Source organism: Aethalodelphis obliquidens, unplaced genomic scaffold (assembly GCF_003676395.1).
Source record: "Aethalodelphis obliquidens isolate GAN/ISIS:26980383/991018 unplaced genomic scaffold, ASM367639v1 scaffold109, whole genome shotgun sequence".
NCBI lineage: Eukaryota > Metazoa > Chordata > Mammalia > Artiodactyla > Delphinidae > Aethalodelphis > Aethalodelphis obliquidens.
The window spans coordinates 433,481-453,628 of record NW_020838053.1 but is presented as its reverse complement, the minus strand read 5'-3'; the positions used below and the strand labels follow the sequence as shown (position 1 = coordinate 453,628).

The window sequence follows — 20,148 nt, the reverse complement described above, 5'->3', positions numbered from 1 at the left end:
ACTCTCATATTCTACTGGTAGAAGTGCAAATTGATATCTTTTTAGAAGACAGTTTGGCAATGTGGGCCAAATTTAAGTGTGATTTCCTTTAACACAGAAATCCTACATTTAGGAATCTACTGTATGATAAAAAGCAGCCTGGTGCACAAATATACAGGTACATGTGTAGGTGTGTAACACACATGTGCTATTGTTCAATAGCAAAAAGTTAGAAGCAATGTGAATGTCTATCAATAGGACACTAAAACAACCTACATTTAAGGTATATACATAGAATGCACAACTATATGCAGTTATTAAAATAATGAGGCTATATATTGACGTGATAACTATTTACACTATATTGTAAAATGAAAAAAAAAGCAGGTTTGAGACATGTAGAGAGTAATATCATTTATGTAGAATTACACATATATGTGTATATTTGCACAGAGAAATGTAATCTATGACATGTATCTGATTGCGTGGTGAGCTTTCAGGTGATTTTCACTTCTGTCATACATTTTTGTGTTTCCACATTTTTTAAAACAATAGTCAACTATTATATTTAAATTGTAAAAAGTTAAATTAGTTTCACTTTAAGGGAAAAAGAGAGAAACATTTAACAATAATAACACACAGTTAAAATACTCCTCCAAACAAAAGATTCAAACCTTAAATGCTAGTTAAATGAAAAGATGCTTACCAAACGCTTGGTTTTTTCTGAAATATCTGACTTCTTTTGTGAATTTCCCTCTTGAAGCACTATCTAGGGAAAGAAGCAAACAACTGCTTTATAATGATTCAAAACAGATTTAAATTTAGTCAATGCTTTTTAATAAAATAAAAGTAAGAAAGGACAGGAATTAAATGGATTAGACCAGATAATCTCAAACTTTCTGTTCATTATGACCCTAAGGCCAAAAGAAACACCTATCAGTTCCTTTATTAAGTAGTTAAATCCAAATAACTGAATAAGTATTTATGTCCTAATAACTTAGTAGCCCTTTGAAAAAGTAATACATACAAATCAAAAGAAAAATACTATTTTTATTTTATTCTTAAACAGCCACAACTACTTCCAAATTGGATGTGTGTACTGCAAAAATTGGGCACTACACAAATTCACACATCTTATAATCACTGGACACAGACAATTCTTATTTCTTGTTGCACGATGATTTTCGCATAGCACTTGCTTTTTACCATGGCAAAAGCCAAAAACCCATGTTCACAAAGATATGAAAGGAAGGTAACGTGAGTTCATGTTGCAACTGTGAACTACCTTGAGCTAGAAAAGTTCAAGCAGTGTATGACAGATGCTGAATGTTGTTTCCCTTTAAAATTTAAAATAACCTGAAGCACTCTTGAGGGTTTGCTGCAGTATCCAGGGCGCCTCAGCACACAGTTTGGAAACATCAGGTTTAGACACAGAAAAATCTTAAATTCTAGTCAACAAGATAGCATATACCTTTGACAACATCAATAAATAATCATGGTTTGACCTGGACAACAGAAGTATATATCTGTTATAAGGTGCACAAATGGACACAGCGATATACCTCATTTCTTTAGTAGTTGAAAGCAATGTGATCTTAGCTCCTCCACATCTACAAAAAAACTTTAAAAAAGTTTAAGGTGTCCAACAACAGATACCGTTTTTTGACGAAACTCTTGATTCAGCGACTGCTGCAGCTCCTGAATATCATCTGAAAGCTGCTTGAACTCTGCTTGCTCTTCAACTGGAACAGAACTGAACACAGCAAAATAAATTAAAATAACATATATCAAGTTCTTAACCTTGAAAGGCCAAAAACAGTCTCTTCCCTCCAATAACCTAAATGAAAAAAACTATCTGCTTTCATGTTTATGAGTTCTCATTCTTCCAAATGACAGTAATTTAAAATCCATGACCTGGCTGGCCTCTACTACAAACAGAAAATAAAAATCAGATGAGCTCCTTCAACTTCCTGCCACCAAATCTCTGTGTGGACTCATCTGCATACATACCTACCCTTTCTAACTCCACTCCTAATTTTAGTGCTGATTCCTCCACCTCTGCTCTGGCTCTCATTTTCTCACATCTCTCTCCTGTATCACCCATTTCTTTTGCTCTACTAATCCTTCCTAATAGCACTTACACATGTTTCAGTCTCTTCCCTATGAATGCTCTCAACTTTAGTTTTTAAAACATGGTATAGAATTATTACTTTAATTTTCATTTCCTCGACTGCTATTGAGTTTAACGATCTTTACATATTTTTAATTAGCTATTTGTACTTAATCTTCTGTAAATTCCCTGTTTATAGCCTTTGCCCATTTTTCCATTATCTTTTTTTCTATCAGTTTGTAGGAGTTCTTGGTATATTAAGAATATTACATGGCCTTTGTTATTAAGATAGTAAGGCTTTGCTGCATATGTTGCAAATATTCTCTTCCAGTTTGTCATTTCTCTTTTGACTTGGTTTATGGTGAATTTACCATGTTAAATTTTAATATCTGCCTCCTACTCCCAGTCTTTTCAGCTTGCTGCTGTCTCTAAAGGCAATTTATGCCAGGACAGGCTAAAAAAGAGCTCTCACTTGAAACAGAAAAATCCAAAGACATCAACATATTAGAAGGGATAAAAATAAAAAAATCCTTTTGTTCAAAATCAATACATATAAAGCCAAGAAATCATAACCCTTGAATGATTCCTCCTCCTATTTGACCTTTGAGTCAAAAAACAAAACAAAACAAAACAGCAAACCTCTGTGGAAGGAATAAAAATTTTAACAGAATTAACTGATCTGAAGGAAAAAAGAGAATCCTGTCAGTTACTGCTCACCTACTAAGATAAATACCACTAGATATAATTTAGAAGAGTAACTAAGTTAATGGCTTTAAACATGTCTGGCTGATGCATTAACAACAAAAAAAAGTGAAAGAGTAAATTATGCACTAAAAGTTAGAAGAAAAGCTAGTTTTTCTTTTTCAAAAAAGGTAAACTTAAACACTCTGCTATTTAATAAGGAAGATAAAAGAGATGAAGTAGACTGTAGACTGTAAAATACTACTTACATTCATTTTGCATTTTGAAATTGCATTTATTTTATTTGTAAGTCTCCTACTTACTCAAGTCTCTCCAATTTCATTATTGCCTCCTGGTGTGCAGTATTTAACTGCTGCATTTTGTCCACAGAAGATTTCTATTAAAGCAATTTTAACAATTTCATATTAGTGTTTTTCAACATAATCAGAGACATGTTTAAAAAAATATCTACCGGTACTGGCTACAAAATGCTTCCTCACTCTACAGATTTCACCATGAGAAATAAGAAATTTAAGAAAGAATTAGGCATTTACGACAAGTGACTTAGGAATTCCTTTACTTATTCAACACACAAATGTTGAATTCTTACTACAGTCAGGCCCTGTGCTAGGTACCAGGAATAATTCCCAAGAAGACTAACTTATAGTTCCTCGACTTAAGTAGTTCAGTCTCCTTGATGAGTCAGAAAAACGAATATAAAACTACAAAACAACTTGTCATAGAACTGATTATAATGACATCCTATCCAACCTGGGCAATGTCTGGGAAGGTGTATCACAGAGGGTTCATAGAAATGATAGATGTCTGAGCCATGTCTTAAAAAAATGAAGTGAAATTAGCCAAACAAAATTGTGTGCTTGTATGTGTTGGCACATACATCTGTACACTTTGGAGAGTATGTGATGTTTAGGTGGTATAAGCTGAACATGATTTGTACAAGGAAATATTTATCAATGTAGCTCAGTCACTAAAGGCCTAATTCTCTGGTGTTACTCCGGTGCTTTTCTAAAAGTATGGTACCCTCAAACTGTGGACAGATGGGAACAAATCACACAGATGACCCATAATCTTTCCAAATTCCCTAAATTGTTGATGAAATGAGTTTCTATCTGTTAAAGTGATTTACTTGAACTGAATCTTATAATGCAATGTCAAGTAAGCATGATAAACAGAACAAAACACCTAATTAGGCTATTATTTAGAAAGCAAATATAAACGTCAAATATCTCAATTATTTAAAGAACACTACATTATCTATTAAACTTCAAAGAAAAGGAATGGGTTATCACTATTCTTTTCCCTTACATTTCCTAATAAAGGAAAAGGAGTCTCAGCTACAAAATTAAAACAAAAACCCCAGCTTCTCTCTAATGATACCAAATATAGAAGAAAATCTCATTCTGAGATCAGCTTACTAAAATTTGCAATTTCATATGAATATAATATTGATATGTAAATTTAATTCTAATGGCCATAAAACAATTAGGTATCTGTGACAACCATTTCAAAATAGATTAGTGGTGCACAAATGATGTTATTAATCTGGTATGTGACCCAGAAAATACACTTAAATCTTACATATTGCCAAAGAAACTCCATGTATGTCTCACGGCATGCTTCTCTGAAGTGAATAAAGTTGATAATGCCACTTAAAAACCGACTTGTCCGTTTTGCCTCTAAAATACAAAGAAAGACTGCTTAAATAAATCTTTGAAACAATATAATATAAAAGTGAAAATTTACCCTTTTTCCACCATATATTCCGCTCATAGTTACAGAACAAAAATATGTGTTTGCTACTTAACCAAAGTGAAGAACTGCTCTAACCTGATGATCAGAATTATCTTAACCAAAAAAAGCACTTTGACCATGAAAGAACAACAGAGACCAACCAGATTTACTATCCCATCTTAAACAACCAGAAAAACGGACAAAATATATAAAACAACAAATTTTAGACACTGAACAACAAGCAATATAGGACAGCAATCCACAAGAGAAGTAAATGAGGTGAACCCTATTAATGAATGCACTAGCCCACCACTTAAGGGAATTTTCAGGCTGTAAACCAGGGAGGTAGAATATAAACAGAACTCATGGGTTTTGCTGAGTCATGAAGATAGAGTTCAGAGTTTGGAGAGACCAAAGCAACTATAATTTTTAGAGTCTGAAGAGGCCAAGGCAACTAGAATTTAAAAAACTCTATCTTCTTGATTCAGCCTTTGAATTCATTCAGCCTATGAATATATTCTATAAATATATTCCATTTGTTCAGGAAGGTAGAGAAAAGCATTAGCATTATAAGGAGAGAAAGGGAAAACCTGAATCAAATTTTACAATTGAAAAATAAAATATCTGAAATGAAAAATGCACTAGATAGGATTAAGAGCAGATTAGACATACAGATGAAAGGATTAGCGAAACTGAAGACATAGCAATAAAAGCTATCTAAAATGAAGGCCAGAGAGAAAAAAAAGAATAGAGAACTTATGAACTGAGGGACAATATCAAGCAGCATAACAAATGTGTAACTGGAGGCCTACAAAAACGAATGGCAGAAAAAACTTTTATAAAATAGCTAAATATTTTCCAAATTTGATAGAAACTATAAACATATCCAAGGAAGTGAGCAAACCTAAGTGGGGGTAAAAAAATAAAATAAAATAAAATCCCCAAAGGCACATTATAATCAAATTGCTGAAAACGTGTGATAAAGAGAAAGTCTTATTAAAAACAGCCAGACGGGGACTTCCCTGGTGGCGCAGTGGTTAAGAATCCACCTGCCAATGCCGGGGACATGGGTTTGAGGCCTAGTTCAGGAAGATCCCACATGCCGTGGAGAAACTAAGCCAGTGCGCCACAACTACTGAGCCTGCACTCTAGAGCCTGCGAGCCACAACTACTGAGCCTGCGTGCTGCAACTACTGAAGCCCGCGCACCTAGAGCCTGTGCTCCACAACAAGAGAAGCCACCACAATGAGAATCCCACGCATCACAACGAAGAGTAGCCCCTGCTCGCTGCAACTTGAGAAAGCCCACACACAGCAACGAAGACCCAACGCAGACAAAAATTAAATAAATAAATAAATTTATTTTTAAAAAAAACAGCCAGAAAGGAGGAGAACCAAGAGAGAAAAACTCCAGGTTGAGTAAGCAAGTGGTTTAGATTATTAACTTTCATATAGAAACAGTTGATGATGCCTTGGACTCACATGACACAGGGAAATGGAACTGAGATCCCTACTAGACGTGGGACTCTAGAAAGGCTACATCCTTAGAGAAAAGGTAGATTAAGGAAAGTAAAATTTCTCATAACAGTGCAGGGAAATGACAAAGTTACTAGTGGCTCAGCCTTGTCTCTAGTAAGGAAATAGTCTCCTCTGAGAATTCTAAACCTTGGGCCCATTGCCATATGGGTTTTTGGTTTAAATTAAACTATATATTTGACCCAAGAACTATCGAAATTAGGAAATAAGATAAAAAGTGGTCTTTAGCCAATGATAATCCTGGAATAACTTCCAAAAGCAAAAGATATCTCAGGAGTGATATGGCCTCAACCCCAGAAGCCAAAGAAGCATAGGACTATCCTGCTGAAGATGAGCTTAAATTTATAATCCAAAATGCACGCGTGTGTGTACACATGCGTGTTCGCACACACACACGAAACCGTCTATAATCAGTCTGTGGGGCACAGCTAAAGCAGGGCTAAAGGGAAATTTATTAGCACTAAACACCTATTTAGGAAAGAAGAAATATCTCAAACTGATGGCCTCAGCTTCTAACCTTTAAAAAACTAGGAGAAAAAAAAAAAAGAAGAGCAAACCCAAAGTGAGCATGAAAAAAGAAGGAATAACAATAGCACAAAAACCAATAAAACAGAAAACAGAAATAAAATACATAAAAATCAGTGAGACAAAAATCTAGTTCTTTTAAAAGCTCAACAAAATTGATAAACCTCTAGCCAGACTGATCAGGGAAAAACAAAAGAGTGAAAAAACAGATTACTAATGTCAGAATGAGAGATGGGACATCACTACTAACCCCAAAGACTATTAAAATGATACGGGAAAATTAGGAGCAACTTTATGTTAATAAATTTGCCCGTTTAAATGAAATGGATAAACTTGCTGAAAAAGGTAGCCTACAAAAGCTCATTCAGTAGCTTTGGGAATAAACAAACAGCGTAGCCCTTTATTTATTAAAAAAAAAATTGAATTATTAATTAATTTAAAACCTTCTCACAGAGAAAACTCCAGTCCCAGATGGATTTACTGGTGAATTCTACCAAACATTTAAGGAAGAAATAACACAAATTTTACAAAATTATTCCTGGAAATGAAAGAAGGAATCTTTCTAAACTCATCCTAAGAGGCCAGCGATACCCTGATATCCAAAGTCTGTCAGTGCAGTAAAATTACAAAAAAATTACAGACCAGTAGCCTTATGAACATCATCATAAAAACACAACAAAATATTAGCAAATCAAATCCAGCAATATATTAAAACACATAATGTATCATAATCAAATGGGGTTCATCCTGAATACAAAGTTGGTTTAACATTCAAAAATCAAACAATGTAATCCACTAGACTGAAAAAGAGAAACCACTTGATTTTCTCACTAGATGCAGAAAAGCAGTTTAAAACAAGTCAACACCCATTCACGAAACAAACTAGGAATAGAAGTTGCTTACCCTGATAAAGGCAATCTAAGAAAATCCTAAAACTAACATTATACTTACTGGTGAAAGCCTAAATGCTTTCCCCTTAAGATCAGGAACAAGACAATGATGCCTGCTCTCACCATTTTAATTCAACATACGCTAGAAGTCCTAGCCACTGCAGAAGGAAAGAAAAATAAGTAAAATACATCTAGACTGGAAAAGAAGTAAAACTGCCTTTGTTCTCAAACAATATGATTGCCCGTGTAGAAAACCCTAAGGAATCTATTTTAAAGAATCTACTAGAAATAAGGTCAATATATAAAAATCAATTGTTTCTCTACACTAGCAATGACCAATCAATCAGAAATTTAAACTAAAAGAAGTTTACAATATCCCTTAAAATTGAAGTACTTAGGGATAAATTTATCAAAATGTACATGACCTGTACTCTGAAAATTATAAAACACTGTTGTGAAAAATTAAAGACAACCTAAATAAATGGAGGGATATACACATGGATTAGAAGACCCAATATTATCAAGTTGTCAATTATCCCCCAAATGAACTATACATTCAAAGTAAACTCAGTCAAAATTCCACTAGGCTATGGGGAGTGGAGGGGGGTTGAAAGTGACAGGCTGATTCTAAAATTTATATGGAAATACAAAAGACCAGAATAACTAAAACAATTTTGAAAAAGTGAACAAAGTTGCAGGACTTCTACCGTCTGATTTCAAGACTTACTATAGAGCTAAAGTAATCAAGGTAGTATGCTTGGTGTAAAGACAGACATATAGATCAATGGAGCAAAGAGTGAAGCCAGAAATATACTCATATATATATATATGATCATTGACTTTTTAAAACAGAATTCTTAGAGCACTTTAGTGCACAGAAAAATTGAGCAGAAAGTAGTTTCCATATACGCTATGTCCCTGTACACGCACAGCTTACTCCACTATAAACATCCCCCACCTGAGTGGTATATCTGTTACAAAAGATGATCCTACACTGACACATCATTATCAGCCAAAGACCATAGTTCACATTAGGGTTCACTCTTGGAGTTGCACATTCTATGGGTTTTGACAAATGTATAATGACACAATAGTATCATACACAATAGTTTCACTGCCCTAAAACTCCTCTGTGCCCTGGCTATCCATTCTTCCCTCCCCCAGTCCCTGGCAAACAATGATCTTTTTACTATCTTCATAAGTTTTGCCTTTTCCAGATTGTCATAATTGGAATGGTACTGTAAATAGCCTTTGCAGATTGATTACTTACACTTAGTAATATGCATTTAAGATTCCTGCATGTCTTTTCATTGCCTGATAGCTCATTTATTTATAGCACTGAATATATTCCCCTGTCTTGATGTACTAGTTCATCCATTCACCTATTGAAGGACATCTTGGATGCTTCTAAATTTTGGCAATTATGAATAAAGCTGCAACAAATATCTGTTTGCAGGTTTTTGTGTGGACGTGAGCTTTCAACACTTGGTATTTGGGTAAATACCAAGGAACATGACTACTGGATCATACAGTAAGAATACATTTAGTCTGGTAAGAAACTGAAAAGTGTCTTCCAAGGTCACTATACCACTTTGCATTCCCACAAGCAGTGAATGAGAGTTCCTGTTGCTCCATATCCTCATGAGCATTTGGTTTTGTCAGTGTTTTCGATTTTTGCCATTCTAATAGATGTACGGTGGTTAATCAATTACTTTTGACCAAAGTGCCAGGGTAATTCAACGGGGAATGGATAATCTTTTCAATGAGTGGTGCTAGAATAATTTTATAACCATATGCATAAAGGAAAAAAAACGAACCTTGACCATTGCCTCAGATGATATACAAAAATTCAGGCATTAGGCAATAATAGCTGAAACTACAATACACTTACAGCAAAATATAGGATAAAATTTAGCCAAATAAATCCTTGAGGCCAAGATTTCTTGGTAGAACACAAAAAATAGTTTTATGAATGACAAAAGAAAAACAATGATCAATTAGAATATTCAAAATTGAAATATATTTTGCTTTGAAAAGACATCTTTTCAAAGATGTCAGGGAACTTCGGGGGGTCATGATTGTGGCACTGGTTATATAACTGTATATATTTTTTAAGATTTATTCAATTATGCATTAAAATTGGTGAACTTTTGTGTAAATTATATGTCAATAAACAACAACAGAAAAAGGAGGAGATCCAAAAGAGGATAAAAAACAAATTTTTAAATAGCACACCAAATATCTTCCAACATAAGATAACCTGATATATAAATACAAAAGGGTCAAATGAATAAATGGACACAAAGTTAGGAGAATTTTACATTTTAATATAATATCACGGCTATTATCAGTGTTCAAAGGTACTTTCTTCATGGTAAAAAGTAATTACTATATTTGATAAAACTGGTATAATTAACCCACTATGCAACATCATAGCTTGCATATTATTTGTATTCATATTCTCAAATTTACAGGACATTTTTCAAATGTAAGGAGTTAAGAAAAACTAATCAGAAAAACAGCTTCTCTGTGGCTTTACAAAGGAAAAATTTCCAATAATAGGATATGAAAAAATTCATCCTTGAGAATCAGATACACTTTCTAAATCCAAGTTCCTTGAAGTCTTTTCTCTTTTTTTTTTCACATTTATTGATGGAAAGGTAAAATGTTAGATTGAAGCCAAACGTTAAAAATTGTTTTAAATTCTCACTTACTTGGATATAGAATATCAGCAATCTCGAAGTCATTCACCCGACAGATGGGCAGAAATGAGTCCCTTGAAGATAAAGTGGAGCAAGCATATTGAAAAGTGTACTGTGAATTACATACTAAGCCAAAGGGCATAAACATCTTATTTTCAAAAAGATTTCTAGATATATTTCTCAGTGTCAAAGGACCAAGTCAGAAGTCTACTACAATATATAATCCTACAGCACTGAAATCTACTTTTTCTGTATATTACACAAATATTCATGTAATACCAAGGTATCGTTATAGATTCTAATAAACAACCCACACTCTTTGAGGTACTAGGACTCTCTAAGAATGCAAAACCCTCCAACGATTTTAGACTCACAATATCTTAATACATCAGTTGAATGAACTGAAGGTGCCACAGGTGGAGGGAGTTAGATGTGTTTGCTGAAAGTGTACAATCTTGGATATTTATGGGATGGAGTGGAAAGAAAAGTAGTAGAAATTCCCTCCCAAAGAAAATCATGTCTTTAAGAAAGCTGAATGTAATGTAAATACGAATGTGGACTAAGAAAATAATGACTCTTTACTCACAAATTAATAAACAGATTGCTGACTGGTAAGAAGCCTTCCATTATATGTGGATACATGACTTCAGAGTTCACTGGCATCTAAATGTAATAAACAGAAAATCTAAGTTACACATTGATTAGACAAAATGAGAAAAATCTTCAACCTCAAGAAATCTTAATCATAGATTACAATCAAAATATATTAACTTATTATCATTAATTTAAAACAAACAAGCAAACAATACAGATCCTGGCACAAAACTAGAGTTGTCATTAATATTAATAATGCTAGGTTCACAGTCAGTGCTCAATAAAGACTTTTTAAATGAATTAAAAAATAAAGGGGTTATACTCCAATAAAGATGTTAAAAATAAATAAATAAAGGGGTAATGGTTAGCATTTACTAAATATCAGGTACTATGCTAAGCATTTTCAATATATTCTTTCTTAATTTTTATAACCACAGTAGGACAGAGTACTATCCCTATTTTATAGACAAAGAAACTAAGCTTTAGCAAGGTTTCATAGCAAATAAGTGACAAACCCTCTGATTTTTAAATAATATATAATATTGGTGAGACTCTACAGATATTACATTTTTGTACATCTTCAGATGATGCCCTGATGATTTAACAACAACAGCAAAAAAAGATTAAGAAAAATAATCTTCCTACTAGAAATACCTAATTTGCTAAAAGCTCAATTGCCTTATTTCAATTGTTTTCAATCTTAGTGTGTATCTCCTACTCTAATTTGGGAGTCCTTACTGAGAAGAGACCAGTATCTGTAAAGACTTCGTTGTTGCTTACTATAGTCTTTGAAGACAAACTGTAAATCTGTCAATAACTGCATAGCATCAATAACTTGTGTCATTTAGGTCTTTAGTAATAGTTTTCATCTTACTAAAGCTATCAGTATAGGCCATTATTATGCCTAAGATTCCCGTGTAAGTGACATTAATTTTAAATAAGACTTGATTTTGTTAAAAATAAAGTCAATAACTTCCCGTCCTGAAAACCAGTACTCAATGTGAGCACGAGAAATGCAGCAAAAAACATAATTTTGCCTCATCTTAAACCCACCATGTAAAAATGCTCCAGTCGAATTCCATATACTATCTGTAAAGCTCTCATGTAGATCATATGCAAGACTTCAGGCTACAAGAGAAAAATAACTTTTAATACTCTGTTGCACCACTATCACCATTACTGTCCAATATTATAGTAAATGGATACAAAGAAGAAAAGAGTGATAACATTACTCCATTCCCCTTGAAATATTTCTTAATTTTTCCAAATTTTAAAACACCTTATATACTTATCAGTTTGCTCACATGTGATAAGTGTCAATAAGATCAGTTGTTTAAGCTTATATACAGAATGTTAGCAAGTATATTCAAATCCAGTCCAGGCAATCTATCCACATTAGGGAATGGAAGATGGGTTAGTCTTTCAGAACAGGTTGTCAGACATATGACAAAAATAATGAGGGTGTATTTTTTTAAAAAGAACATGGGAAACCTTGTTTGATGCCTCAGATGTTAAGGCTAAGATGCCTTAGCTGTTAAAGTGACTACTATGATCCAGGAGGTATAAATTTAATAGGATAGTATGGGATTTTTAACTTTTATCTTCTAAATCAGTGGTTCCCAAATGCTGGCCTATACAACCTGTTCTCATCCATATACAAGTTCATTTATTCTGAGATTATCTGTTCTATTTTAAAGAATTAAAGAGGCATCAATATCAAAAAGTTTAAGTTCTACATCATTAAACCAGGTTTTATTATGTTATCACTTCAAGATGAACACAGGAAACTGGAAGGAGACTTTGGGATTTTCTGTGACACACGAATAGTTCTTTTTTGCATTTAATAACTAAAGATACAAAGAACAGTGTCTGTCAAAACAAGTCAATTCCCCCTTGGGGCATAATGCAAGAAAATTAATCTGTAAGCTTCCAAAGAAGACTGTTTCTAAGCACTTTTTCTGATTGGAAACCACTTGTGGAGTTAAGTTCCTTCAAGCTTTACCAATAAATGATACCCTCAGACCACTACTCCGATAATGAGAAGTTTAATATACTTTAATATGCCTATGGTTTAGAAGCTTTTTCTTCAGGGCGGGGGGAGAAAGCAACCATATTAAAGATTTGAATTCCTAATGGGAATGTAGAAGTTGCCCCACATAAACTTAATGTTATTTTAAAAATTACACTAGGTGAGAGAGTTTCTCTGGATTAAGATGACTAGCCTATATCAAATAGTAATATACATGTCTTTCTCCACATTCTATAGACCTAGTAGTTTAATTTCTTTTCAAATAACATTAACCACATGCAAACACAACCACATTTTACCTTGGGATTTGGAGAAAGATCATTCTTGGAGAGGTTTTTACCATCAGCTCCTGTTAAGATTTTGTTTCGAATATGAACCACAATTTCAGCTACATTATATCTGGGGAAAGACAAAGTTTCCATCTTGGGAGTCTCCTGTTAGTCTGAAGGAATTGAAAACAAAGATCAGAAACATGGCACAACTAGCAGTTTTCATTATCTAGAAGCTGATAAATATAAGGACAAAATTAACAACCCAAGGTTGAACTATATTCATAGTAGTGTTAACTACCACCAAATCATCAAACATCTTAGTAAGATAACATTAAAGACAAATATATATATATATATATATATATATATATATCCTAAAATAACTTTTATTCTAAAGCAACACAGTCATTTTCTAGTTTTCCTAATGGTGTTTTCTTTCATATGGGAAAGAAGACAGGTTGAACAGACAGATAAGAAACTTCTTTAAATCTGGGGGGCACAGAATTTAATAAGATCTATCCTGAGAATTAATCCTCAAAGCAAGATATATAGGCAACACTATCAGCAGAATCTATACACAAACAACAGCAAAACAGCATAAATAGTAAAACTGTACTATGATTTAACATTCTATTCAATGTACACACAGTGAGATGATTAATAAGGTTTGAGATGTAAGTAGGAAGAGAGAGAGAAAAAACAACAACTGTAATTGGCAGGAATTCCAATCACTAGAGTGAGAACTTAAAAAATAAAATAAAACAAAAAACCATTTCCCCTAATGTCCTTAGATAGTAAAATATTCCCACCTGTGTTCTCCTAGAGCAGTAGTTCTCACAACTTTGGAGACACTTTTGGTTGTCAGGACTAGAGTGAGGATGCTACTGGAATCTGGTGGGTAGCAGGCCCAGAATGTTGCTAAACATCCTGCAATGCATAAGGGGGCCAATCAACAGCGAAGAATTACTCAGTTCAAAATGTCAATAATGCTGAGGTTAAGAAATCCTACCCTACAGCTAGCACTGAACTCTGTTATAATACTTGCCACAGTGTATTGTGATAATGTTTATAGAACTCTGGCACTGCACTGTGAGCCAACAGTAAGCTAAGACACTTTCATTTTCTCCGTATCTCTAGCTATGCCTAACAGAATAGCAATAGTAACAGTAGTAGTAGAAGCAGCAGCAACAGAAGCCACTTTCTCCGCCACTCAGTTAACAATACTTGGTTCATTACTTATGGATCTCCTACTCTCTAGGGAAGCAGTGTGATCCCAGAGATACAAAGTGAATATACTCACTTTTGCAAACAAACTGAAATGACCCACAGTTCTGGAAATCTATTTCTTTAGGCTCCTAATGTTTCTCCAAATGTCAGGGTTAAAAGGCAGCCTTGTCAACTTTAACCACTGACAAATGCAGGAAGCCATTCTAAAAGATGATTAACAAATAACTTCTCAGTTCTGCTTAAACACTTGCAAACATCACAGAATTCACTGTCTCAAGGAAACTTTCTGTCTACCTTAGTATGTCTCTAATAATCAGATAACTCTCTCTCATACTGTGTAGAAATATGTTTGTTGTAACTCTTACCTTCTGGTCCTACTTCTAGTCATTGCAACTACATAGAATATAATAATCCTTGTTTCTATGACTCCACGTTCAAAAACATGAAGAAAGCTATCATATCTCTGCTTAGCCCTGTCTTGTCTAAGGTAAGTATAATTTAAGAATAGCCACTCCTTTTACGACTTTGTTTTAGAAAGTTTATCATTCTACTCACTTTCTTCTAAAACTGTTTTGTCAATGTCTTCTTAAAGTGTAATGCTCAAATTGAACACAATACTCCAGATATGGTCTGCTTAGGGCAGAATATCAACACAGTTGATGATGGTCACTGCTGATCTTGTGCTACTATAACACTTACTGACAAATATATATATGTGTGTGTGATTGACTGAAACTCCCAGAACTTCTTCAACATAGCCCGCTTCTCCATGAATTCTTACATCACTTCGTAGCCAACAAGCCAGGACTTCTCCATGTTCTTTTTACATAATTGATTATTTGAACCTTAAGCAAGGATTTGCATTTCCTATTATTGAATTTCCCATTATTCCTATTTCCTATTATTGAATTTTGTAATTTGCATTTCCTATCATTGAATTTCCTATTATTCCTATTTCCTATTATTGAATTTCATAATTTCAAGCTTTCCTTCTACAGCCAGAATCTTTTTGGATCCAGATTCTCACACCTCATATATTATATGTCCTTTTCAACATAAATATGCATTCTATGTTTTCACCTAAGTCATAGATTTAAAAATCATCAATTGCCCAAAGACTGCAGAAAAAGTCAACTTTCCAAAACAAACTATATCTGGATCAGAGATGATCACAATAGAGAAAGAGGTCTAAAATATCTTCATTAATTATTATCACACATCCCTCTCTTCTAAAGTCTTGCACACTGTGCTATCAGATGAATCTGTATAGAACACCAAATGCATCATGTAACATCTTTACAAAAATACTTTAATTACTCATCCTACCTACCACATCAAATAACCTAATGAATTTTCTGTTACAAGTTAGTCTCCTTCAAGACGTTTCCCAAACTTCCAATGTTTCCTTTTGGAACCACCTCCCATATCCAAATTCTATCTTTCTTTGATAGTACAACTTCAGTTCCAATTCATTCACGTGTGTGTGCAGAGAGGGAGGGAGTGCCGGACAGAGGAGAGGGAGAGAAAAGGACAGAGGGGAGAGAGGGAGAGAGAGGCCTTTCAATACAGTTTGAGCTCTGGTGGGATAAAGTATATAAGTGACCTAGTATATGTAAAGTGACCCTCAGATCGCCTACCAAGTAGCAGGCATTTACTACTAATTACCCCTCCGTTCCTCATTTATTTGCAACACCATGATCCTGTACACAATAGGTATTGAAAGAATACTGATTAAATTTCAGACACTTCATTTTTCTAAAATAAACTAGATCGTGGAAATCAAAATCCCAGGAAGCAGAGGCTAAACAAAAACAAAGAGAAAAGACTCAAAGACTCCCAACATCAAAAAATTAAGTAAACAGTTTCCTGAACTCATCAGGGAAAATGATCGTGCCACGCATGCAAAGCGCCATGCATACACCGCTCTCTTCCTCTGACTTTTGGATTAAGTATGATATTTTTGCCTTTTGATTTTTGGATTTGACTTTGGTTAAGCGATGTTTGAGCAACGGAGACTTATCTACAAAGACAGTGGACCAGCATCTGCAACCCCATAATCTTCTAAATAACTGGGTTAAAAATACACACATACAAGATTTAACTGACCAGCTGCACCTCAAGTTTCTTTTCCCGTAGTCTATGTTGTACCAGCAAACACCCATTCGTTTCGTAGCAACTGGGCTCAGGTTGTTTGGGGGACTAAAATCCAATAAACACGATCTATGAGCTTTCCCCCACCTCCCAGGGGCTGGCTTCTCCAGCCTCCTCCCCAGCTCTGCGCGTAACGAAAACACTGCCAGGCTCCGCGTCCCAGCTCCGGCCGTCCTCTGTCCGCGAGTGTCTGCGCTCACCTACCGCACCAGCCGCCCACAGGAAGGCTGCGAGTCCGCGGAGCAGCTACAGACGAACTCAAAAATCAGCGAACACCGACCGTTGTCACTTTTCAAACCTGCCGCCTCCTACTGGAACTCCCGCCCCGTTCCGCCCCGCCCACTTCCTGCGCTCCGCCGCGCCGGGTGCCGGTTGGGCTCAATAGACACGAGACGGCTGGTGCTGGAGTTGCGAGAGAGGACGCCGGGCTACGAGCGGAACTAGTTTTCGCAGAGTTGGAGTCTAGTCGTATCTAAATTCAGCAGGAAATGGGAGCGCCGCGGTTTGGGGGAGGAGTCCGAGGCTAATACGAAATTTCGTGAGACCTTTGAACGGTTTTGGCGTCCGAGGGGAAGAGCGGAAGTGAATAGAGGGTTTCTGGAGACGAGCTAAACTCAAGGTGACAAGGGAAAGAGGACGTGGGGCAGTGGGGCCGGGTAAGTCATAGAGTCTCAGAGTAATAACACCGATATTTTTTGAGCGTTGATTGAGACGCCAGGTTCTGTGTTGGATGCTTATAGGCATTATCTCATTTAGGCTTCATTAAAAAGGGAAAGGGGGCTAATAGATACTATCATCAAATGAGGGATTAAATCAGGGAGATTGTGCAACTGGCCCAAAGCTGTGCGCAGTAGTTCACAAGTAGCATAACCAGGATTTGGACACAGATCATCTGATTCTGCGTTGGTGAGCCCAACTTCCAGAGGTGGGAGCAGTCTTAACAGTTCATCTGGTCAAATCCTTTCACATTTACAGGCAAGAAATCTGGGGCTCAGAAGTGATTTGTTTCCACTTGGATAGTAAGTGGCACTATCTAGTGTAGAACCCGTGTCCTTTGTTCTCCCTCCCTTCATTCATCCCTCTACAGGAGCAAGGCACTCCCGGTGCTAACAACATTGAACTCTTCCCCAAATTTGCACATCCGCGAGTGAGTTGCGTTCTTCAAATGATGCGTGGCACTTCATACATGATCACAAGTCTGGGTCTTGCAGCAGAAGATACGACTGGCCTAATTGTCAGCGGGGGGAAACCATTTAGTTTTATTATGGCTTGGAGCCCTAGAAGCCGTAGTAGGACTTGCTTCTGACTGCAGTGTACAGTATTATCTAGTGAGGGTGGTGTATTGGATGGGAAGTCTGCACTGAATCAAGTGAAAAATATACTGGAAATACTATTGAAAGTACACAAATTCTGGTGCTTTGTTGTAGGGGGGTGGTGGAGGCTATACCTATTGATATAGAAATTTATACTGATTTGAAATAAAAATACATTTCATATTCATTAGTTTAGGGCTTCCTTTTCCCTTTTCTATGTCCATTTACCTATGTAATTCTCAAAAGTCAGAATCTAGTAAAACTCAAAAGTGAGTTAGAAAATAGATTTAAAAAAAATACTTGGAGTGAGGAGAGGAGAAAAAAAAGACCTTTCTCATTGGCACTTACCAAATCAAACCGATTACTTGTGCATGCGCATACTCCACTAGGCAGTATCTTCTTAGAGGCAGGGTAAAGGACTATAGCTAGCGTAATGACTGAGAGCTCAGCTCTTGAGTCAGAAAGAGCTGGGTTTAAGTCCCTCATCACGGGGCATCCCTGGTGACGCAGTGGTTAAGAATCCGCCTGCCAACCCAGGGGACACTGGTTCGAGCCCTGGTCCAGGAATATACCACATGCCGCAGAGCAACTAAGCCCGTGCGCCACAGCTACTGAGCCTGCGCTCTAGAGCCCGCAAGCCATGACTACTGAGCCCGCGTGCCACAACTGCTGAAGCCCGCGCACCTAGAGCCTGTGCTCCCCAGCAAGAGAAGCCACGACAATGAGAAGTCCGCGCACCGCAGCGAAGAGTAGCCCCTGTTCACTGCAACTAGAGAAAGCCCGCTCGCGGCAACGAAGACCCAATGCAGCCAAAAATATATAAAAAAATCCCTCATCACACTGCTTACTATCTGTATGGACTCAGGCAAGTTGTTTAACCTAACTAAACTGGTTTCTGCATCTTTAAAGTAGCGATAATATCTTATTTATAGGGTGTCATGAAGATTAAATGGATTCATTCATGTAAAGTGTCTGGCAGAATTGTAAGCACTCGATAAGTATTACCTGTTATTTTGACTATTATTATTTATACATTGTCCTAGTAAAATATCTTGCAAATGGTAAGTGCTCGACAAATGCCTGAACCATTGTTAAGAGTCCAGACAAGGAAAGCGTGACCTATATGTAAACCAAGAATAGAATGGACCATATGGAGAGAGAAAAATGAGGTGAAGGAAGAGCAGGATGACTGTATTTACAATAAAATAATTGTTTTTTTGGTGGATAATTTTACTGTAGATATTGCAAATTGATAGTTATATTAGAAGTAAAATTAAGAAAAAACGAATGGGTATTTATTCAGATTGTCTCGATTATAAGGGTAGATTTGATTTTTCAAAATTCAGTTGTCTGTTACTGGTCATTGTGAATTAAAGGGCAGAAATCCAGAAATCCCAGCCTAAACTTTCTAGAGTTTTGTCATTATCCATAAAGACATTAACTACAGCAGAAAATTAGATTCCAGTACTCTTTATGGCTGTAGCATCTTTTTCCCCCTGGACCTATATACCCTCACATGCTCTATATCTGCTCTTATATTTCATTTTCCCTGTCAGCTCTCCTGCCATTACCTCCCTTCCCAGCCTAGACTGCATGGCTTATCAACATCCAAACTCCCTGCATCCCTTGCCTCTGACCCCAGTGCCTGTCAAAATCCTAACCCTGAATCTGTCCCATAAATCCCCGCCCTGAATCTGTCCCATAAATCCCCAGCTGGGCACTCTGGAGAAAATCACACGAAGTACAACAGGTTCTTGGTCTGCAGCTTCAGCTCACCCCCAGTTCTTGACACTCCTTTATCATTCGTCAGTTCCCTGCCTTATAACTTGCAGTGATTTCTCATAACTACCTTCGTCCTCAGTTTCAACTTCTCTTTTTATTCGAAGGTGACTAGAGTAGTGTAAAAGATATTTTTCAAGCACTTAACACACATTCACATGCATCTATGACCTTTATGCCAGTTTCTTTTCTAATTTTAATTCCATGTTCCTTTTCTAGATTGCACTTTAGATCCTGGATGACAGACCTGTAAGGACTGAGCAGACCTTTGACTGACATGATGGGATGCTCAGTGAGACCATGGCAGCCTGCAACTAGGACTTTATCTTTAATTCAGGTGGCGGTCCTGTGGTAGCTAGTGCTTTGGGTTAAAATTTTTTAAATCTCTTTTTTAAGTGACAAGAATTCCAGATTGTTGTTTCTGCTTTGTTTTAAGTGGGTCAGTGAGGATGAACAGTTGATTCACTTGGTCTAGTGTGGTAGGAATAGATAAAATACCCAGACTGGGTCCTACACCCTCCTTGCCATCAAGAACCCACTTATTTGAATATAGAGATTTCCCAGGGGCCACAGACATTTCCAGCAACCTCGTTCCCAGTTAACTGAGAA

General features: G+C 36.1%; 1 protein-coding gene across 6 annotated transcripts in view; it reads right to left on the bottom strand.

Annotated features, from left to right (window-relative positions):
• Positions 1-16,781, bottom strand: part of NUF2 (NUF2 component of NDC80 kinetochore complex) — a 29,886-nt gene extending 13,105 nt beyond the window's left edge. Inside the window, exons 1-10 of one of the 6 annotated variants that reach the window (XM_027096837.1) lie at positions 16,648-16,750; positions 13,879-13,996; positions 13,097-13,239; positions 11,822-11,896; positions 10,761-10,837; positions 10,187-10,248; positions 4,370-4,467; positions 3,094-3,167; positions 1,636-1,732; positions 686-748 (exon numbers count right to left, since the gene is read on the bottom strand). In XM_027096837.1, coding sequence (XP_026952638.1) covers positions 686-748; positions 1,636-1,732; positions 3,094-3,167; positions 4,370-4,467; positions 10,187-10,248; positions 10,761-10,837; positions 11,822-11,896; positions 13,097-13,219 — 669 coding nt within the window. In that variant the 5' untranslated portion in view covers positions 13,220-13,239; positions 13,879-13,996; positions 16,648-16,750. Of the gene's footprint in view, positions 1-685; positions 749-1,635; positions 1,733-3,093; positions 3,168-4,369; positions 4,468-10,186; positions 10,249-10,760; positions 10,838-11,821; positions 11,897-13,096; positions 13,240-13,878; positions 13,997-16,402; positions 16,423-16,534; positions 16,625-16,647 lie in introns of those variants that run through there. The other 5 variants (XM_027096836.1, XM_027096838.1, XM_027096839.1 and 2 more) reach the window with 5 other exon arrangements.
• Positions 16,782-20,148: the final 3,367 nt, after the last annotated feature.